Source organism: Bactrocera oleae, chromosome 2, assembly GCF_042242935.1.
Source record: "Bactrocera oleae isolate idBacOlea1 chromosome 2, idBacOlea1, whole genome shotgun sequence".
NCBI lineage: Eukaryota > Metazoa > Arthropoda > Insecta > Diptera > Tephritidae > Bactrocera > Bactrocera oleae.
In genome coordinates, this window is record NC_091536.1 from 49,906,277 (window position 1) to 49,930,415 (window position 24,139).

At 36.7% G+C, this 24,139-nt stretch overlaps 1 protein-coding gene, 1 long non-coding RNA gene and 1 pseudogene across 2 annotated transcripts in view; 2 read left to right on the forward strand and 1 right to left on the reverse strand.

The window, feature by feature from the left end:
- The window catches only part of LOC106623591 (uncharacterized), a 112,190-nt gene that overhangs the window by 66,650 nt on the left and 21,401 nt on the right, over positions 1 to 24,139 (reverse strand). The window lies entirely within an intron of this gene.
- LOC138858951 (uncharacterized) lies at positions 9,590 to 10,843 on the forward strand (annotated as a pseudogene).
- LOC106626200 (probable histone-lysine N-methyltransferase set-23) lies at positions 18,481 to 19,514 on the forward strand. Its single transcript, XM_014246014.3, has 2 exons — positions 18,481 to 19,220; positions 19,289 to 19,514. The coding sequence occupies exons 1-2, from the start codon at positions 18,548 to 18,550 to the stop codon at positions 19,435 to 19,437; spliced, it is 822 nt and encodes a 273-aa protein (XP_014101489.2). The 5' UTR covers positions 18,481 to 18,547; the 3' UTR covers positions 19,438 to 19,514.

Here is a 24,139-nt window from a genome sequence, read left to right on the forward strand (position 1 = left end):
CGTTAAATTCCCCCACATCATCGGTGACAAATTCTTTATTTCGCATGACCAAACGTTTGCGTGTTTGGTTTGTGAAATTAATTTTCGATGCGTAAGTCACGCCGCCGCCAGACTTCAACCAGTTCGGCAGGCATGGATGGCAGTGCTCCTACATCATCTGCAGCATCGTCAAAACCTAGCCAGGGTAACAATGCATCAGCCACCGCCAACATAGCCACTGATTTACCAGCCGCTCCTACAGCCACCGGAGCCACCACTAGAGCATCATCAAAACCCAGCCAGGGTAGGAATACATCCGCTGCCAATGTATCCAGTGATTTACCAGCCGCTCCTACAGCCACCGGGGCCATAACTCGAGGATCATCAGCTGCCTTCGCACGTCAAGAAAATCTAATTGCCGCTCTACAGAAACGCATTGCCATGCTAGAGAGTAGTTTGTGTGATATTAGGGAGCACCAATCGTTGGTGAAGCGTCTAATTTAGATACATCCAACAACCAGATTGCCGCCGAGGTTCCATTATCGCAAACATCGAGGACAACAGTACAATTGGAAACCGTTCAATTAACGGAACAACATTCGCCGGCTATAGGAAACTGTAAAGTACCGTTGTCGCAGTCTACCGACTCCCGTTACACTCCGCCAAACTTTGGAATAGGTACAGCTGCTACAAACCACATATACAGTACAACTCATTTGGGGATGTATACACCATCGATCCAGTCTAATTCAACGACAATGCTTACATTTGCCAATATAAGTTCTACTGCCGCTCAGTCATCGACTTTGCCCAGGAAATTGCAGGATTTGCCAGACTTTTCTGAACAGCCGAAAGATTGGCCAATATTTTATACGGCTTTCATCGAGTCAACCGCGATTTATGAGTACAGCAACTACGAAAATAACCAACGGTTATTGAAGAGCCTGAAGGGTTACGCGAGTTATGTGTACACTATCATCCCAACCAGACACCAGAAGTAAACATTACAAAAAATAAGATAACAAGTAGAGATAAAGAACATAATGCAAATGCATACAAACATGTTTTGGTCCTTCTGTTTGAATGAAATAACCCAGACATTATCGGGTAAACCACACAATCATGTTTGTTTGCATTCAATAGAAAATAAGATTACATTTAACAAATATTGCATTTCATAAGAAAATAGAAAAACAAAGAAATAGATTAAGAAAGTTGTAATCACTTTAGTAGTTATATAAGCAGAACATAATTTGAAAAAGGTACAGAATAAAATATAATGTCACAGAAGTAACATCGTCGGCATTTTTATTTTTTCCTCCGCTCGAACAACCAAAACTGGCGCAGTCGGTAAAAACAAACTACAAAGTTAAGCGATACTAAAAACTGAAGTTGTTTAAGTTTCGTAAGCTTTAGCAACGGGAAGCAAATCCTACGATTAGCTCCCATTTTAAAGATATCTTATATATATATAAATATATAAGTCGGTCGGCACAGATAGCCAAGTTTAAGAAACTTAAGTTTCTACACAAGTTATCTGGAACGTCGGAGAGCGACTCCGAGAATTACAATTTGTGAAGGCGAAGAATAACTTCTTTCCGCCCATCAACATTACCAGGAAAAGTGGGATTAAAGATTAATGCCCCACACACAGAAGACGCAGAGAGAGCGAAGTGCACCATACAAAGCAACAACAACAAGTTCAGTTGTATTAAAAGAGGATACATCAGCAATGAATCCAGGCGAGCAGCAACCACTTCAGATGACAGGATCGCAAATTTTGAAGGAAGCTTCAAGAATCATGGACTTTGACGGCAGAGATTTACCATCGTTCATCAGGAAAGTTGACATGATCCTTCCTTTATTCAACCCCAACCATCATTGTTGGAATTTGTAACGCAGAGACACGTCAAAACAAAAATTAAAGGAGAAGCAGCAAGTGTCATCCGGCCTTTGGGACCTACACCAACATGGCACCAAATGAGAGAAGAACTCATAAAGAATTTTGGAGTAAAGGAGCCGTACCACACCCTTTACAATCAGGCAATTGTACTACGAAACTATAACGTAAGTCAATATTTGCAAAATTTAAAAGATATTTTGGATAAACTAAATTTAAAACATGAATTCGATAGGATAAAGCCTATAGAATTTTCTCCAATTAACAACGAAAGTTTAATTCTAAAAACATTTTTAAATGGGATACACCTCAACTTAAGCAGTGTAGTGATTAGTAGAAATATAAGCACCATTAGAGAGGCTTTTAGCGTTTTTCAAGAGACAGGTTTGCTAATACAATTTGATAAAAGACAAAACAATTATCAAAGAAATAATTATAGAAATTTTTCAAATAGAAATTCTTTGGCTCACAATTTTGGCAATTTCAATAATAAACAGTATATGCAAAGTTCCAATAATTTTCAATTTGGACAAAATCAGCAGAGAGAATTTCGTAACAATTCTAACCAAAATGACAATTATCAGCAATATAGCTTCGGACAAAATAAGCAAAATAATTCTCAACAATCTAGAAGATATAATTCAGTCCAAAGGAGACAAAACCCCCCCGAACCGATGGAAATAGATCACGTTCAAGAACAAGCAAATTTTCGGTTGCCAGCCTAAAACAATCGTTACCGATAATAGACGTGACCATAAAAAATTCAAAAATTTAATGTCTTATTGACACAGGGTCTACAACATCATTATTGAAATATAATGTGTTAAAAGATTATGAATGCATTGAGCTTGATAAACCAATACACTTTAGCACCATTAAGGAAAATTTGTCCATAAATAAAGAGTTAGTCACCCCAACCCCAAACGAATTCAATGAAAAAAGTTATATACATTGGAAACTAACCAACATAAAAAATAATAACTTTGATGCTATAATAGGACAGAATATTTTAAAGCCTATTAAAGCAATAATTAATTTAAAAAAGGAGTATGTAGAAATAAACGGCAACAAAATTAAATTTATAAACTCATGCCCTTACAATTACGAAGATATTAATATACTTACAGAATGTAAAGAGAATTTGCTAGATATTTTATCAAATAGTGACATGAATAAAGAAGAAAAGCAAAAATTAGAATACATTCTAAAAGCAAATAGCGATTTATTTTTCCAAGAAGGTTAAAACCTTTCTCATACTCATGAAATTCAGCATGAAATTGTTACAAAGCCAAGTAGACCAACTTATAATAAAATTTATAGATATCCCCAAATTCATGAAGAAGAAATTAGTAGATAGATGAATGAGATGTTGCGCCAAGGTATAATTAAAGAAAGTAACTCCCCGTACAACTCGCCTCTTTGGATTGTACCGAAAAAGCAAGACAATATAATGAAGAAAAAATGGAGAATAGTTATTGCAGAGAATGTAAAATATAGAGAAGGTCCAACTACGGACCAGCGTGTGAATTGTCAAAACCTAACAAAATGCGATGAGGGTATTTCACCACATTCGGCTCGGAAGGAGAAATTTTAACAGTAGCGAGTGAACAGAGCTGAGCATTGAATAAAAATTATGCTCAGAGACTTGCGTTGATTTTACAGCCGCATGTTACTCTATTGGCTTATATTTTTATACGCTTATATGCAATCATATTTATTGATATGAATATCATTTTGGGAATTTTTATGAAAACATGCAAAACTGATAACATTCTAATTAAATAATGGAATTTTCAAAATAATATTTATAGTCAATTAGGGCATTTAATAATTTTATTTAGTTATTACATAATATAAATTCTTAATAAATATTTTGTATTATAATTGTTACTAATAGTGATTAAATTTATTACAACATATACATACATCTTTTATCAAATTAATCTTATATAGTCATATGTATGTATATCTGCACATGCACATTTTAATGTACGGATTCAGAAATTCAAATCATAATTTTATCACTTATCAATAGACTATATATGCGCGCATTGATTTATATGTACACACATATACATATGTATGTATAAATGACATTGCCGAACAAATAATGTATACACAAACCAACCTACATATGTATGTCTATGCGTACATATATATATATGTCACCCGCAAAAACTACAAACATTGTTCTACAAAAACAACAATCGTTACAAGTCAATATGTCAGCCAAATAGGCGAAGGTAAAATTTATAGTAAATCAAACAACAACAACATTTTCATTCATGAACGCAGGCGTACTTTCAACAAGCAACCTCGCTTCATTCATAAAAACAGACACCCTCTCATCTCCCCGAGCATGCGTTTGCCTACAAGCGTCTTTTCACGACGATGGCAAAAGCTAAAAATCATAAATTGAACAAATTTCTGATATTCCCTCTAGAAGGGAAAAGTGACAACCCCTCAAATATGGGTATTAAAATATTTTAGAATAAAAGTCACAACATAGTATATTTGTCGATTTACAATTCAAGAAACTTTTTAAAGAAAATATTCAATATTCCTTTAATTTATGTATACAGTAAGCCCCAGGTAAGTATCGCTCCTCCAATCCCTCTTATCTGCTTGTGTCTTACTGCATCTCACGTTTTTTTTCCTTAATTTTTTAAGGAAAACGGTAATTTTTTTTAAATACATAGACGTTATTTTTTGGGTACCACTCGCTTAAGTACCACAATCGCTTATGTACTACACAAAAAATCTGCAACTTTGGTTTTGGCACTTAATCGGGATTGACTGTATTTGTGAAAGAATGTAAATATTCGAATTTTTTGTACACACATCTGCCCGTATATATGCACATGACTCGTTGACTTTGTTTCCATTTACGCATGCCACGTTGTATATGAATAGGGGTTGATTTTGCACTTGCCCATATGCGATATATGTTTGTAAAAGTGTGTATGGTTTCCCATGAACAATGATTGTACATATTTACATACATATGTTGCATGTAGACAAATTAAGAAATAAATTGGAAAACTTTCTGATGTTCCCTCTAGAAGGGAAAAGTTGCAGCCCCGCAAGCCCACAAAATACAGAAAAAAAGTGACAAAAGTGGCAACAAAGCTTTTGTCCATTTAAAATATTTAACAATTCAAAAATATTTTTCGATGACACACAATGTTGTGACGCTTTGTCGTCGCGTCAGTCCTTCGACACAGTGACTCTTTGACAAGAAAACAAAAAACGTGAGCTTCGGCCATTGCAGACAAATAAATAATTATAATGGGTACTTTCATATTTGTTTACATGCACGCATAATTATACATATATTATGTATAAGAATATTTGCGACCGTCAAGCAAGAGGTGTACAAAATCTAACCCAGAAATCTGACTGAGCTGAAGCAGTCCATTAAATAGATAATTGAGGCAATCCCGAATTAGGTGTCGCATATGCGTGGTTGAGCATGGAAGAATAATTATTATTAAAACAAAATTTTCTATACAATAAAAAAAATAAAAGTTAGCCACCCTGTATAGGCAGAATATATTCAAATTATATGAAAAGTCGTTTGCGCATTGTAAATATACGAATCTGTAAGCGTACATTTCTTAACATTAAAATTAGCATTATTTTTCTCAATTAACATTGAAAATGCTCAATTCTGCTATTTTTCAGTCCCCTGATGTTCGGTGGTGAAATACCCTCATCGTTTTCAGTACCCCTTCGAAACGTAAAATAGTTTGCTAATGGCCGCACTGTGAACCTTCTCTATATTTTACATTCTCTGGTTATTGACTACAGGAAGCTAAACGAAGTCACTATAGATGACAAATTTCCAATACCCCATATAGAAACAATACTCAGCAAACTTGGAAGAGCTCAGTATTTTACAACATTAGATCTTGCAAAAGGCTTTCATCAAGTATTAATAAAAGAAGAAGATAGACCAAAAACAGCTTTCTCTACACCACAAGGACACTTTAAATTTATAAGAATGCCTTTCGGACTAAAGAATGCACCAGCAACTTTCCAACTTTTAATGAATTCAGTTCTTAGGGAATATGTCAACAAGATATGTGTAGTTTATTTAGACGACATCTTAATTTTTAATTCAAGTATTGAAGCACATACCCAAAATATCAACAAAATATTTTCAGCATTAAGAAAACATAATTTAAAGATTCAGGTAGATAAATGCAAATTTTTCGCGAAAACAACTGAATTTCTAGGTCACACTATAACAACAGAAGGAATACAACCAAATTTAAGCAAAATCGAAAACATACAAAAACTAAAGTTGCCTACTACATCAAAGCAAATTAAATCATTCCTAGGTATAACAGGTTATTACAGAACATTTGTAAGAGATTACGCTAAAGTAGCACATGGTTTAACAAAATATTTAAAAAAGGATATTAAAATAAACACTCGCGATCCTAAGTACATATCATCCTTTGAAAAACTTAAAAATCTATTAGTAAGCCCACCAATATTGAAATATCCAGACTTTAACAAAAAATTTGGCATTTCAACTGATGCAAGTGACTTTGCAATTGGCGCAGTATTAACCCAGGACAGTCATCCTAAAAGCTATGCTAGTCGAACACCTAACAAACACGAAAGAAGTTATTCCACTACAGAAAAAGAGCTACTAGCTATTGTCTGGGCAGTGACATATTATAGACCATACATTTACTGCAGAGCATTTGATCTCTTAACCGATCAACAACCACTTAAGTGGCTCCAAATAAAAAACAAGGGAAAAGACATTAACCCAAGATTGCAAAGATGGTTAATTAAACTAGGTGAATACAATATTTATATAAATTACGTGAAAGGAAAGGAAAATAACGTAGCCGATTTTCTAAGTAGAATAGATAGTAACACAGGCGAGATTCATTCATTGGAAGAAGACAACATAAGCACAAATGCTACAATCCACTCTCAAGAGGAGGAACTAAATGATCATTTTCCAATTTTACATACTATTGTAAATCGCTTCAATACACAAATCATTTTAACAAAAAAGAAAATTATGGAATCTGAAGAACTAGGCAACACGAAGAAAATTTTTATTAGCGCAGAAGATATAAAATTTAGTTAATAGATTTTTGTCGTAGGCACATGAATAGTGGAAAAGTAGGTATTTTTTCTTGTTTAACCGATAATCAGTACAATATAGTTCAGCAAAAGCTTATTCAAATATTTAATAGACAGGTAAAGTCTTTTAGATGTGAATTCCATGCTAAAGATATGAAAAATGAAGAACAAGTTTATAAACAAATTGCTCAATATCATAAAAATGAAACAGGCCATGCAGGTATTAATGAAAATTATGAAAAATTAAAAAAACTAATATACTGGAAAAATTTGAAAGTTTTGATTCAAAAATATATAAATAATTGCGATGTTTGCAATAGAGCAAAATATGATAGAAAACCTTTAAAACCCAAATTTCAATTAACGAAAATACCATCAGATATAAATGAAATAGTTCACGCAGATATATACATAAATAAAAAATGTTACTTCCTTACTTTTATAGACAAATTTGCGAAATTTGCTATGGCATTTCAGCTAGAAGATAGAAACAGTATAACTATTATAGAAAACCTTAATTATTCTTTTCTATCAAAAGAAGACCCAGAAAGTTAATATTAGATAATGAATTCAACTCAATTAACATAAAAGATTTTTTTAGGAAAGAAGAAAAAGAAGATCATTTTACAAAACCAAACAGTCATACTGGGAATTCAGATATCGAAAGATTTCATAATACTCTCTCCGAAAGAATTAGAGTCCTAGAACTTGAAAAACCAAGCCTTTCGACAGCGGAAAAAGTATTTCAAAGCATAGAATGGTATAACAAATCTTATCATTCTACAATTAAAACCACACCTCTTGAGGTCATAAATGGAAAAACTGATAAAAATTTGATTAAAGACACTATTCAGAAGACTAATGAAAAATGCATAGGAAAACTAAATAGAAATAGAGAAGAGTTTAATAACACTCAAAAAGAAGGTTACGTAAAAAATTATAAAGCGGTTAGGCACAAATACAAACCAAGGTATAGAAAATTGCCATTAGATAATATTCACCCGACAAATATTAAACGTCCAATCAAATTTTTTAGGTCAAATACATCTTCAAAATAACATTGATGATAGCAATTGTAATAATTAGTAATGCAGCCAAACTGGAAGTACATCAAATACATACCGACAATGGATACGCAGAAATTATCACCAACACTAAACAGATTGTTACATCATCTGACCTCGTAATTCACATAATTGACCCTCGGGAAATTCTTTACATACTAAGTAATATAACAAAAATCTCGCAAACATATTCACATCTACATTACTACACCCTATCTAATGAAATTGAAATCTTGAGAGGTAAAATCAAAACATTAATCCCAAGAAAAGAAGTTAGTAGAAACAAGTAAGGAAGGGCTAAGTTCGGATGTAACCGAACATTTTATACTCTCGCAAAGTCAAATGGTATACTCGTTTGAGATTTCTTTGTGGATTGACTGATATTTTCGGTAGAAGGTCAACTATAGGCACTGGGGTCCACATATTTAGTACTTAGGGGCTTGAACAGTTTTGGTTCGATTTAGACAATTTTTGGTCACAAGGTGGCATACTTTAAACGTATTATTCACGCAAAGTTTTACCCCGATATAATCATTGTTGCTTGATATGCATAGTGGAAAGTGAAAGAATCAGATGGAATTGAAAATGGTGTTTCATGGGAAGTAGGCGTGGTTGTAGTCTGATTTCGCCCATTTTCGCACTATGACATAGAAACATGAAAAGAACGTTACGCACCGAATTTGGTTGAAATCGGTTAAGCAGATCTCAAGATATGGGTTTTCACCTAAAAGTGGGCTGTGCCACGCCCACTGTCTAATTTTGAACGCGGTTCCTATAAAGTCATCTTATACCATCTTAGAGATAAAATTTAATGTCTCTGGCGTGTTTAGTGCTTGATTTATCGCGCTTTTAGTAGTTTTTAACAGTACCGTTATATGGGGAGTGGGCGGAGTTGCCACCCGATTTCAACTATTTTCACACCGTCAATAGAAGTGCTAAAAACATTCAGTGAATTTCCAGTGAATTTTGTTATTATAGCATTAGCGGTTTAGGAGATATGCACATTAAACCTATTAGAGGCGGGACCACGCCCACTTTTTAAAAAAAAGTTTTAACTGCAGATGCCCCTCCCTAATGTGATCCTGTGTACCAAATAACAGTCTTGTATCTTATTGCGGAGCTTAGTTATGGCAAGTTATATGTTTTTGATTAATGGCGTTTTGTGGGCGTGGCAGTGGTCCGATTACGCCCATCTGCAATACCAACCGTCTCACGGTACCAAGAAACATGTCTACCAAGTTTCATAAAGATATCTCAATTTTTACTCAAGTTAGAGCTTGCACGGACGGACGGACGGACAGACGGACGGGCGGACAGACGGACGGACGGACAGACAGTCACCCGGATTTCAACTCGTCTCTTCATCCTGATCATTTATATATATATAACCCTATATCTAACTCGATTAGTTTTAGGTGATACAAACAACCGTTAGGTGAACAAAACTATTATACTCTGTAGCAACAGGTTGCGAGAGTATAAAAAGAGAGGTTTAATTAACGGTATAGGTTCTGTACATGAATTTCTATTTGGAACGATGGATGATGGAGATAGAATAGATATTGAAAATCACGTTAAGAAAGTAGATGAAAATTTACATAATTCAATTACAGCTCTCAACCACCAAATATAAATTAATAATTTCTTTTCGAACACGTTCACAAAATTAAAACAAATTATTGAAGACGAAAGAAAGAATTCTTTAATGTATCAAGAGAGAACAGACAAAATATTGATTCTTCATGAACAAACAATAAAGATAAACATTCTCAAAGACGCAGTAAACCAGATTCAGGAAAACATTATTTCAGCAAAAAGTGGTATTTTTCACCCAAGCATTTTAACAAATGAAGAAATTTATAATTACAACAAAGACCTCAACAAACTTCAATATATAAAATTATGCGCCTTGGAATATAAAGAAAATGTGTTAATGTTCGTGGTCAAAATCCCAAAAGAATTTCAATCGGTACAATTAAAAACTATTATTCCTATACCAAATACAGCAGGCAAAGAAATAACAGCAGAAATTGCAAATGTTTTTGAATACAAAAATGTCACTTATAAATTCGAAGAAGCTAAAACACTCAATGACCTACAAATTTCTAAACATTGCATCTACTTATTAAATTGTGAACTTATCAAAAATAGCATTACAGAAATTTTTCAAATTGATGAAGAAACTATTTTAATAAAAAATGCAAATGGCATAGAACTAAACCAAAACTGCGACAACAGAAAAATTAAGTTGAAAAACACTACATTGATTCATTATAATAACTGCACAATTAAGATCCTTTACCAAACATTCTCAAATACTAAAATATCATACAATCAAAGATTTTAATATCCAAACTATGATACTCACAATTTCACTAACAAAATTATAATTAACGACCTTGTATTTAAAAACGAAGAAAATTTAAAAGAAATTAATGAATTAAAATATCAATAAAATATCTCTCCTATTGGAATATCAATTTTAAGTTTTATTCTGATTATAATAATAATTTTAAAATCTTGTAAAATTAAAAAAAAGAAAAACAATACTATTCAAACTCAGGAGAGTTTTCCATTAAGGGATGGAGGAGTTATGTGTACACTATCATCCCAACCAGACACCACACAACAAAATATTGTAAATTGGACAAAATAAAAGATTAACAAAAACAAGTAAACATTACAAAAAATAAGATAACAAGTAGAGATAAAGAACATAATGCAAATGCATACAAACATGTTTTGGTCCATCTGTTTGACTGTAATGATAACACAGACACTATCGGGTAAACCACACAATCATGTTTGTTTGCATTCAATACAACATAAGATTACATTTAACAAATATTGTGTTTCATAAGAAAATAGAAAAACAAAGAAATAGATTAAGAAAATTGTAATCACTTTAGTAGTTATATAAGTAGAACATAATTTAAAAAAGGAACAGAATAAAATATAATGTCACAGAAGTAACATCGTCGGCATTTTTATTTTTTCCTCCGCTCGAGCAACCAAAACTCGCGCTTAAAGCGGTCAAGTCACTGCTGATCCACCCGAACAATATCAGTAATATAATTGAGTTGTTAAAATTTAGACTTGGGCGCCCGGAGCAGTTGATCCGTAGCCAACTGGCCCACGTAAAGGAAAGTGCACCTATTTCGGAGAATTCAATGCCGAAAATCATACCATTTGCAACAAATGTATGTAACATCTGTGTCTTTTTGCAATCTGCACATGGTGGGGAATTACATATGTCAAACCCTACATTACTCGACGAACTTGTGTCAAAATTGCCTATGATCAAGAGTTGAGTGGGCAAGTTTCGCAGCGCTTATACAGCCATATGCAACAGTGAAACATTTCAGTGAGTGGTTATCGAAATTAGCCAATATAATTTGTACGGTTTGGGTAAGCCGGCTTCCAGTACAACCTTATGCCCAGGTTAGGCCCAGACTCTTGATTGGTCTTGATCATTGCCATTTGGGATTGCCATCGACAACTATGAAGGTAAACCCGCATGGTCCATTTATTGCCAATACGGAGTTAGGATGGGTGGTGTTTGGCCCAACTTCAACTACGCTACCATCTCCAGCATCGTGTTTGTTTATTAACCGCCAAGCTGATCAGTCTCTCCAAAATATGGTAGCTGACTTCTTCAAGACCGAGAATTTCGGTGTCAGTTCCGCACCCGGTTTGGAAAAGGTCTCATATGGAGAACTGACAACGTAAGGTTACCTGACAGCTAAAACATGGCGTTGAAACGTCTAGTCACCGTAGAGCAAAGAATGCGTCGAGATGCAATTTTCGCCACTCAATACAAGGAAATCATAAACGCCTACGTCAGAAAGAAATATAAATTATTATCAGTAGATTGTCATCAGTAGAAGCAGCTATATCTACCCCCAAGACTTGGTATTTGCCGCACTTTGCCGCTGCCAATCCCAACAAACCCGGAAAGCTACGCATGGTATTTGACGCCGCTGCTGAGGTAACTTGCGTTGTAGATTAACGTGAGTACCTGCCGGCGACGGCCTTACCTCACGGTGCTCAAGAGCACGGCGTATCAATACACGCGTCTGATAAACGCCCCAAATAATACAAGAATGAATGGCAAGTATTATTTGGATACCAAAGGCAGTGTGTCTGGGTCCACACTACCATCTTGGTATGATTCGAGGCCGACCTAAAACCTCTTCCGTTTTCGGGTACGGCACCCAGTTACTTGTGTAACTTCTTTTTTTCGAACTGAAAATTCAGTTCTTCCAGCATTTAGGTTTCAACCACAGCCACCACGATACTCCCCAAAGGGCCGAACCCAATGAACAGATTGAACAGAAGTCCAAGGGCTTTCTGCTCCCCGTGGTACCGGAAAGTCTCCGGTCAGACTGCGTAGCCTAAACTACTGCCAGTTGAGCAACCCATTACTCAAATGACTGGTGACATTTGTCGCTTGAACTTCAAATGTCTTTTTATTAGCTTTTTTCATTTAAAGTGTTTCTAATATCAGTTCAAGCTGAGTATTATAGCACTATCACTCCATATACTATGCTGATATTACTGGGCAAAGAATATAATAACAGTCATAGTGCATATTGGCTTTTAGTCGCCTTTTACGACAGGCATGCCTTGCCGCGGGCATATTCTATCCCCTGCCCGCAGGGGTGCTTCTGAGGTAAGTGGAAGCTCCCTCAATTCACAGCTCCTGAAGGGTCCACACGGCCTTTGCCGTCGATATTATTCCACTTTCGTGAAGGCGCGATCGCCGTATGTGGAGACATCAAGGAGATGTTCCACCAAGTCCTTATACGAAAAGACGATAGATGCCCACAGTGGTTTCTCTGGCATGGTGGTGACGCCTCTCATCCCCCTGACGTTTACAAAATGTGCGTGATGACGTTTGGTGCTGCCTGTTCACCATGTGCCGCAGATTATGTCAAAAAAGTAAACGCATTGGGGCACCAAAAAGATCGCAGAACCACTGCCCGTGCGGTTAAGGCGATATTGGACCACCATTATGTCGATGACTTCGTTGATAGCTTCTGCTCGGAAGAGGAGGCCATTTCTATATCCCAAGAGCTCCGAGCGATTCATATGGATCTGGTTTTTAGCTTCGCAATTTTACTTCCAATGAATCGAAAGTAGTTGACGCACTCAACGGTACTGATGTCTCACGTCCAATTGATAATAAAGAAGGTTTCGTTGGAGAGCGGGTACTTGGTTTGTTTTGGCAGTCATCGTAAGATTGTTTCGGTTTTAAATTGAAATTCCATAATGTTGGTGAAGCAGTGGTAAATGGAGAAAGACGTCCTACTAAAAGAGAACTCCTAAGCATTGTTATGTCGATTTTCGACCCTCTAGGATTTCTGAGCAACTTCGTCCTTGGCGCCAAACTACTTATGCGTGCGTTATGGAAACGCCATACCTCGTTTTTATTTTGGAAATGGTGTACCTCAAATACTTCAGCTCCACGTATTTGTCGACGCTAGTGAAGATGCCTTCGCCGCTGTTGCCTATCTTCGATCGCAAACTTAATCGGGTAAAATTGATGTAACATTCGTTTCTTCTAAGTCAAAATGCGCGCCAATGAAAACTCTTACCGTGCCATGGCTTGAACTTCAGGCAGCTGTTTTAGGCACTCGTCTCATGCAGTGCATCCGCGACGAACCCCCTCTTGACATCACAGACTGCATTCTGTGGAGTAACTCAAAAACGGTTATCAAATGGATTCGAAGTGAGCACCGTCGTTACAAGCCTTTCGTACAGCACAGAATAGTAGAGATATTGGCCACTACAAACGTTTCCAATTGGAGATGGCTGCCCACAAAGCTCAACGTAGCCGACGAATCTACTCGTATAAATGATTGCATCAATTTTAGTCCAGTGACGCGTTGGTCACGTGGTCCCCCATTCCTACAGCAGGACGAGCACGTTTGGCCCTCTGAAGATATCATAGTCGTTGAAAATGATGAACCTGATGAAGAACTACAGTCTAAATTTGCTTTAGTCATCGTGAGTCGTAATTTTTTGAACTTTAATAATTTCTCTTCATTTAAAAGATTGGTAAGAGCTGTTGCCTGGCTTTAACGCTTTATCAACGATTGTCGCCGCCGCGGACAGCTAGACCAATGCTATGGTTTAACCGCTAAAGAAGTAGAGAATGCCAAACGCCTCTTATGCCGCCTAGTACAACGTGAAGTGTATGCAACAGAGACTCAGTCCATCGAAAACGGTCAGGAAATTTCCACCAACAGCCCGTTACTACAACTTTCGCCATACATAGACGAGGAAGGTGTCCCCCGAGTGCAGGGACGCATTGACGCAGCTAGCTGGCTACCAATTAGCGCACGGTGTCCTATTATTCTTCCGCCAAATCATGCATTTACAAGGCTGTTAGTGTTACATCATCACAGCCTCATGAAGCACCAGAACTTAGAAGCTACCATTGGAGATATCCGTCGCAATTATTGGGTGCCGCGACTAAGAAGTTTGTTGCGTAGTTTGATTGCCAGTTGTGGTGTATGCCGTTTAAATAAAGCTGCTCCAAGGATGGGACTGCTTCCTGTGGACAGACTCACTCCCTATGTGAGACCGTTTAGCTACACAGCCCTCGATTACTTTGTGCCACTAACTGTCACTGTTCGATGCAGCACTGTGAAGAGATTGGTGGCACTATTTACGTGCCTTACTGTGCGAGCTGTGCACCTAGAACTGGTTCATGACTTGAGTACCGACTCCTGTATCATTACTATAAGTAATTTTGTGAACCGCATAGGTATGCCCTTAAGGATTAGGTCGGACAATGGAAAGAATTTCGTTGGTGCTGACCTAGAAGCCAAGCGATTCACAGAAGTATTCGACTGCGTACGTCTACAAAGTGAATTATCACAGAAAAATATCCGGTGGGTATTTAATTCACCATTTAATCCATCGGAAGGTGGTGCATGGGAGAGAATGGTACAGTGTGTCAAGCGAGTTTTATGTCACACTTTGAAAGAAGTTGCACCAAGGGAGCATACCCTGAATAGTTTTCTTATTGGAGCTGATAATATCGTTAATTCTCGCTAACTCATTTGCCCATCACCGCGGACCAGGAGCAGCCAATAACTTCTAATGATTTCATTCTGGGAGCCGCAAATGTAGCACACACTCCGATAGTAGACACAGACTTGGAAAAAACTTGTGTATCACGCAAGCAGTGGCGCATCGCTCGTCAATTGAGGGATAATTTTTGGAACAGGTGGATTACTGAATATCTTCCTACATTGACTCGCCGAGTAAAATGGTGCCAACGAACGAAGCCGATAAAAGAAGGGGACTTGATGTTCATATGCGACCCTAATGTTCCACGGCGAGAATGGTGCCGAGGGAAGGTAGAGCGAGTGTACCCTGAGCTTGATGGAGAGATGCGAAGAGCAGACATACGAACCTCCAGAGGAGTGAAACGACGCGCAGTCTCAAAACTTGCTGTTCTGGACATTGATGGTGGTGAATCAGGTTGATTCACGGGGGCGGGGATGTTATAGATTAGGGCCCACCCTAATATTATATTTAATTTCTGTGTTTATTTTACAGTTATATGTTTCAATTCCAATTTCTTTATACGCTCTTGAATTGTCTCGCATTCCATTTACATACATACATTTCCCGCTATACAGTTTATGTTTCCTTGTTTGTGCGATTTATATGTTTGCCATTCTCCCTTCGCATAAACAGGTAGGCACAAACTTCATATGTTAAGTTATCTACATGCTTGTTGTTTGTAAACTGCAGTGTGCAGTTTGTGCGATTTATATGTTTGCCATTCTCCCTTCGCATAAACAGGTAGGCACAAACTTCATATGTTAAGTTATCTACATGCTTGTTGTTTGTAAACTGCAGTGTGCAGTTCCCCTATTCTCCTATGCTGATCTGCACAGTAAATGACAATATTTGTGCATATAAGTTCTGGCAAATCATATTCGAGCTTTGTCATCGATCAGCCAGCCAAGAAGATGCAAGGATACACTGCGGTAAGTGACATATATTATAATTCTTTGTAAGTGAATAATTTAAATGCTTGTGTATTTAGAAATAAACCATAAACCAAATATGCGTTAAATTCGCCCCACCTCATCGGTGACACTTATTGTTCGTTATTTGAGCTTACCACTTCTTGCTTATGCCTGAATTGCTCTTAAGACGACAACACTCTAACTAGAACTGTGTTTGCTGCACAATCCGGCAGCCCTTATTGAGTAATATATTTATCAAACCTTGCTTTTAGAACATTCTGGCAACTATGAACTCATTAACTAGTTGCACAATATTGTGACGAACACGGATGATAGAACAAAATCGAATCAACGATAAACTACCAGAAGCAACTAGTTAGCGAATTCGTAGTTGCCAGAATATTCTAGAAGCAATGTCTTGTTATAGATTTACTATATAAAGGCTGCCGGATTGTGCAGCAAACACAGTTCTAGTGAGGGTGTTGTCGTGATAAGAACAATTGAGACATAAGCAAGAAGTTGTAAGCTCGAATATCGAGCAATAAGTGTTAAGTTGTTGGAATTAGAAATAAAGATAAGTGTGTAGCCATTAAATTGGGGAGTTTTAGTTAACAATCCAGTGATCGAACTCAAGAGTGAGTTACAGGTAGACGATTTATCGAGAAATCCGTTACAATTGGTGTCAGAAGTGGGATTGTCAAATAAATTCCCAAGGAGATAATTATTTAAAAATGGCCATGTTTAACGATCTGAAGATTCCACAACTGAAAAAGGAGCTGGAACAACGTGGTTTGGCGACAAATGGATTAAAAACTGAATTGCAATCATGGTTGAGAGAGGCATTATTGACATTAATGTTGAGGAATATGTCTTTCACATGGAATTAGAAGAAGAGACAACAAAGATAGAAGAAAAGGAAGAGGCTCAATGTTCGTCAAAGATGGTTCCTCACAGTTAGAAGAGCAAAAAGCTTGGATACCAGCACAAGTGTCCTTACAGTTGGAAGAGCAGGAAGCGTGTATACCATCACAGGTGGAAGATCAGCATAAAATTGAACCTGAAACGGATGACTCTGTGCAAGAAGATCCAGAATTGGAAGGTGCATTACATAAGGTGGAGTTGAACCAATGTACAACGATTGGAGAAATAACTACAGGAAGGCCAGTCACAAAATCATATTGGGCAGAACGGAGCAGTTTAAAGTTAGTGTATGGCTGCTTGCATCGAGTATGGAAAGGCGAAAATGGGCAAACCTTCCGAGTACTTATGGTTGTTCCAAGGGTTGGAATTAATGATGTTCTTAACGTGCAGTACAAATGTCTAAGAGGAGGGCACTTGAGAGACATGAAATCCTTGGAGCATTTGAAGCCAAGGGTTTTATTGGACTGGTTGTCAATCAGCTATAGAAAGGATTGCGAAATATGCTGAGAACATTGTAGCTAAAGGATCAAGGTCCAGGAGTCATGGGCAGATGAAACAGCACAATTCGCGTGCGCCAGTTGAGAAAATAGGCGTGTATGAAGATGGCCCATTCCCCACCAATAAATTAGGAAATAGTCATGTTTTGGTAGTCACGAACCATTTCAACAAATGGCCACAAGTATACACAGTTCCTAATCAAGAGACTGAACCAGTGGCGGAGGCATTCATCAACAAGTGGGTAACGAGATTCGGTGTTCCAATGGAGTTACGTTCTGATCAAGAATGGAATCTCGAGTCAGCTTTAAGTCAAGGGATGTACCAGAAACTGAGTATCCGGAAAACGGATGAAATAAACTCCAAGAAGAGAAGGGCGGCTAACGATGTCAGCACCAGCCTAGAAGAGGAGATGGGGGACATAAAAAGATTGTTTGGTATCGCAAATATGTCTAATCGGGACGATCAGACTTAGGTGGAGGGCAGTGTGACGAACATAGATGATAGAACAAAATCGAATGAACGATAAACTGCCAGAAGCAACTAGACAGCGAATTCGTAGTTGCCAGAATGTTCTAGTAGTAAATTAGTTAACGAATTCGTAGTGGCCAGAATGTTCTAGAAGCAATGTTTTGTTACAGATTTACTATATAAGGGCTGCCGGATTGTGCAGAAAACACAGTTCTAGTTAGAGTGTTGTCGTGATAAGAGCAATTAAGCTATAAGCAACAAGTTGTAAGCTCGAATAACGAACAATAAGTGTTAGGTTGTTGGAATTAGAAAGAAAGATAAGTGTGTAGCCATTAAATTGGGACTTTTATTTAACAATCCAGTGATCGAACTCAAGAGTGAGTTACAGGTAGACGATTTATCGAGAAATCCGTTACAATATGTAGAACTTGAAACTAATCACCCATCACCCGTAAAATCATAAGCCAAGAATCGATTCTTGATTAATTTCGGAAGGTTAAGGTCGACTCCGAAAAATCGATTGTTTTATTTGAAAATTGTTTCTCGAGTAGAATCGGAATCGAGTTTGCCATTCCTAATTCGACAATTGAGGAAAATATTGTATATGATTTACTAAAATGACAATGCGTACAAGTAGTTTAAATATATTTGATTTCTATGATCATGATGATCCTTCCTTGGAATATGTACTGGAAAATGTTATTAGCGATCAAAGAATGGATAACAAAGAGTGTGAGAACCTGCAGAGGGAATATAATTCCATTCTCCTGAATGGGTGTGATTGCAATAGTGCTCCATGCCTTGATTGTCATGGGAGGAACTATAAGTGGCTTTCAGAAACAAAAGAGCTGGTTTTAGATATAGACAACAGTGCAGATCTTATTTACGAGTGTAGTTCGTCTTGTAAATGCGAACCTTTGAAATGTACTAATCGACTAGTTCAAAAGGGTCCCAGAGCAAACTTGAAAATAGTACATTCTCATCTATTTAAATCCAAGGGGTTAATTTCAAATGAACATATACCCAAAGGAGCGTTTATTTGTGAATATGCAGGAGAAATAATTTCCCGTAAAGAAGCCCACAATCGTTTAAAGAGATATGAACAAACTCTTGATAATAATTACATTTTATTTATGAAGGAAAGAATCAAAGAAAGGCATGAGAAATCTACCATTACAACAATTATTGACCCAACCAAAAGAGGCAATATTGGACGATACATAAATCATAGTTGCGATCCCAATTGTGATGTACGTTCTGTACGGATTGATTGCCCCATTCCGAAAATAGGTAAATTTTATTTGCATAAAGTATAACATACATACTTCAGTACCGATATGGTTTCATATAATTAACAGCCATATTTGCAAAACGAGACATAAACGCTGGAGAAGAGCTCTGTTTCCATTATAACGGGGGGGACGAATTTATGTTAACAACACAAGGACGTATCTGCCTGTGTCAAAGTGGTAATTGTACAGGATATTTGCCCTATGCTCCATACTGAAAAAATTTATATATATAGTTAAATGTGGCATTAAAGCTTTTCTAAAATAAAATTTTACAAACTGTTTTCCTTTGTTACCTTTTGTTTTTCTTGTTGTTTTCTGATATTTAACCCCTTTTTTTGCTGTGAATGTGGAGAAGCGAGTTCTGCGTTGTTAATCTCTTGTAAGCCGGCGGGAAAACTTTAGTATGCCGTCCCAGGCTTTCGGGGATAAAATGGGTATGGGCGGATAGAGGAGATTCTCCAGATTAAGAATATTTATAGATATAGCCGCGGGAAACTTATAGTTTTCGAGATATTTACGTTTAAAGTTGAAAATTTCAACTATTTAAAGTACGTATTTTTGCGATTTAGAATTAATTATACACTTCTATTTTTCACTTTTATATCCACTAACACTTCACTAATTCGTTTTTACACATTTTTTTATACCCGAAACAGGGTCTATTAATTTTGCCACGAAGTTTGTAACATCCAAAAGTAAACGGCGGAGACCATATAAAGTATATACATATATAAATGATCACCCTGACGAGCTGAGTTGATTGAGCCATGTCCGTCTGTCCGTCCGTCCGTCTGTATATACGCGAGCTAGTCCCTCAGTTTTTGAGATATCGATCTGAATTTTTGAACCAGTCTTTTTCTTACCAAGAAGCTGCTCATTTGTCGGAACGGCCGATATCGGACCACTATAGCATATAGCTGCCATACAAACTGAACAATCGGAATCAAGCACTCTTGCATTTGACGAGGTATCTTCACGAAATTTGGCACGGATTATTATTTAAGGCAACAATGTAATCTCCGAAGAAATTATTTAGAGGATGACTATAGCATATAGCTGCCATACAAACTGAACAATCGGAATGAAGTGCTTGTATGGAAAACTCTTTCATTTTACGAGGTATCTTCACGAAATTTAGCATGGATTATTATTTAAGGCAATAATCTATTCGCCGAAGAAATTGTATAGATCGGATGACCATAGCATATAGCTGCCATATAACCTGAACGATCGGAATCAAGTGCTTATATGGAAAACTCTTTCATCTGACGAGATATCTTCACGAAATTCGGTATTGGTTTTTGTTAAATAAAGCTATGCAATCTCCAAAGAAATTGTATACATCGGATGACTATAGCATATAGCTGCCATATGGCATGGATGATGATTGTCCAAGATATCGCTACAATCTTCGAACGAATTGTTCATATCAGACCACAGCTATTATAGAAACCTACCTATCAAAATAAATTTTTGTATGGAAGTTTTTAGTATGGATTATTGCTTAAGATATGACTTCAATCTTCGAACGAATTGTTAAGATCGGACCACTATAGCATACAGCTGTCATAGAAACTGACCGATCAAAATCAAGATCTTGTATGGGCAATTTTTTTATATGACAAAATATCTTCACAAAGTTTGGCATGACTTACTTTTTTCATTAAATAGAGAACCCATTTTTTTCGAAATGTAATATAGTTTGTAATAGAAAATTAAACCCTCAAATTTTTCCTATATGGTAAATAGTGAGTAACATAACTAATCAATTTTCTCCAATATATTTACATTGTAATCAGATTTAACCACTTTACAAAAAATATATTATAAACAAATCAGATTAATTAATAATTTATGCTGTCCAATTTGAGCTTTCAATAAAATTTTTCTTATATCTGCCAAAAACTGTTTTGCTTGTGCCAAAAGTAAGGTATGACATGCAGCTAATTGGGGCAATAAGTTGAAAATTGTGTTAAGAATGGATACATATGAGTAAGGAGCAAAAATATTATTTAATTAACCATTAAATAAACAAATCCCTAATTATTCAAGATATATTATTATTTATTAATAATAATAGAACACTAACTTTGAAAACATAATTATTCAGTTTTAAAACCCTAATTAACTGATGGATAGGTATAAAACATTCTAGTTAGAATAAGGAAATAAACATTGTTCGAAGCGTAGCTCAAAAGCAGTCTTAATATTTCCACTAAAATTACTTGATGAAATTTGGCATGGATTATTGGTCACGGTAACAATAAAATATCATAAAAAATTTTTCAGATCTGATTACTGTATCATATAGTTGCCATACAAACTGATCGATCTAAATAAATTTTGGTATGGAGGTGAGTAGACAATTATGTTAAGAATATATAAATAAGAGAAAGGCGAAATAATATTTTTAATACCCATAAAATAAATAAATCCCTAATAATTCAAGATATATTATATTTAATAATAATAATTTTAAAACCCTAATTAACTGATGGGTAGGTACAAAACAAAACCTAGGTAGAAAGTAAACATAGTTCGTAGGGGAGGTAGAAAATTTAACCTAGGTAAAAAAGAACCTCTATAATGCAACTTTTTTAATTAACGCCTTAACATTTTTTCGAAAATTCCTTGATGTTACCAAGAAGGGCAAAAGAGTTTGCAGATGTGAAGTCGGGCTCTAAAGCATTCAATAAATAGGGCCCAACACATCGTATCACTTCAGTTTACGCGAGCAGCTTAAACTTTCAACAAGGCACACTTTCAAAACAACGAAAAAAATCCTTTTCAAATAATAAGCATTATTTTAAAAATATTATTTTTTAAGAATAAGCATTATTTTAATTCTATTATAATTTTTTCACTGTTTATTTTTAGTATATTTTTTATTTGTATAAATATCTTATTAATTTATAAAAATGCCAAGACTATTTAGACAATCGCAGGAACAAAGACGTCGCAATGCTCTGAATCGAAGTCGACAACAATATAGTCAAAATTTAGAAAACAATAGACAGAGGAACGCCGACTATATTGCCAAATTACGCAGCTCAAATTTGGAGTACCGCAATGAGGAGAGAACGCGTGACAGTTCTGCACGTTCCACTAGACGACAGAACCTACTTCACAGAGCAGCAGCGTACTACAGTAGGTCATTCAAACAGACATTTGAATCCAGAATATAGAGCAGCGGAGCAGGAGCGCAACACAATAGGACATTCGAACAGGCGCTTGAATCCGGAATATAGAGCTGAAGAGCAGGAACGCAACACCGCGGAACATTTAAATAGGAGAACCAATCCGGAATATAGAGCAGCGGAGCATGAGTGCGATACAATGGAACGTTCTGTACGGCGCCAGAATGCAATAATAAGAGAAGAAGAGAGGCAACGAGATGCAGCACTGAGGAGAAGTCGTCGAGAAGATCCAATAAGAAGACGTCGTGAGCAAATTTTAAATTCTTCTCAAAGAAGAGTGACCCGCCAGCAAACCAGGCAACAAGTAGCAAACGAGCAGGAATCAACGTTGGAAAGAGTACAATTGCATAGATCGGATCCCGCAAATCGTCAGTTAGAAAGCGAGAGGCAAACCAGGAGGAATATAAGAAGACGTCGTGAACTTTCTCCTGATGCACAGCTAGAAGAACAAGAACGTCAACGTCGAGCTGCCAATATCTTTGATATGTACGCATTGTTGATAAAGAAAGGACTCACTGAAATATGCGTCTTTTGCGGTGGCACTTGGTTCCCTCATCAAGTGAAAAAACTAGAAAAATGTCAGACTTCAACAAAATTTGCGGGCTCAGAAGATGCTAGAAAAGTTTTTTATCTGCCATCAAAATTTCCGTCTTCGAACCAAAAGTACAACTTTTGCAACACATGCTATCGTATTGTTAGGAAGGGCAAGATACCAAGGATTGGAGTTTCCTGATATTCCGGAATGCCTTCAGGATTTAACGTGTCTGGAAGAAAGAATGATATCACCGAGGATCCCATTTATGCGCATCATCTCCTTAGGATATGAACGACAATATGCTATTCTTGGAGCAGTGGTGAATATCCCCATTTCAGTTGTAGAGACAGTCACCATGCTTCCACGAAGATTTGATAACAGCCATATTATTCAAGTGCACTTGAAACGTCGATTGGAATATGAACAAAATTTTATGACGGAGAGAGTGCGACCAGCAAAAATATTGGAGGCACTAAACTATCTGCTGGGTACAGAGCTCTACGTCAAGCATAATATCCAAATGTCAAGTGATTGGCTGGCAAATGCTGGAAACGAGGAAACTGTGCCATTTATGGCGGATCCTGCAGATAAGGGAGAAGTAAGAGACCTTCTTAATGCCCGTCAGGAAAATGTACCGCTTGAAATGGAAGAGGATTTAAATCCAGGTGATCAGAAGACTTTAATGGACAATGAACCCGTTGAAAATCGATCCATTGAACGGGTTGCAATGGCACCAGGACAAGGTAGATGCCCAAGGGACGTTACAACCGACGACGATTCTCAGGAATTGTCGTAACCAACGATTTACTGCGGAAAAAAGAGGACAACTACAACAACTTATAGTAAAATTGCACGTTCTGAAATTCGATGCTATGATCGGCGTTGTGTGCGCGTGGACGTGCTCCTGTATATTTATAAGTTCTACGAGTTGGAGCGCATTAAAAATGCAATTTCCATTTGCCTGCGTAAAAAGTCTGGATCGAGGAATATAACTGCTGCAAATGTGAGGGATGAAAATTTTGTCAGCAACCTTATCCAGCATGATGAAGGCTATCATGTACTCAAAGGACTTCAATCCTCACCTGCACATTGGGCGGCTGTAAAGAAGAAAGTTTTAGCCATGATCCGCCAGTTTGGTTTGCCAACATTTTTTATCACAATGTCTGCTGCAGAAACAAAATGGCC

Excerpts from the sequence above, each read along its gene's own strand:
- LOC106626200 (XM_014246014.3), top strand. The coding sequence starts at position 18,548 with ATGACAATGCGTACAAGTAGTTTAAATATATTTGATTTCTATGATCAT. Across the intron at positions 19,221-19,288 it reads TTGCCCCATTCCGAAAATAG|CCATATTTGCAAAACGAGAC; the intron begins GTAAATTTTATT and ends TATAATTAACAG.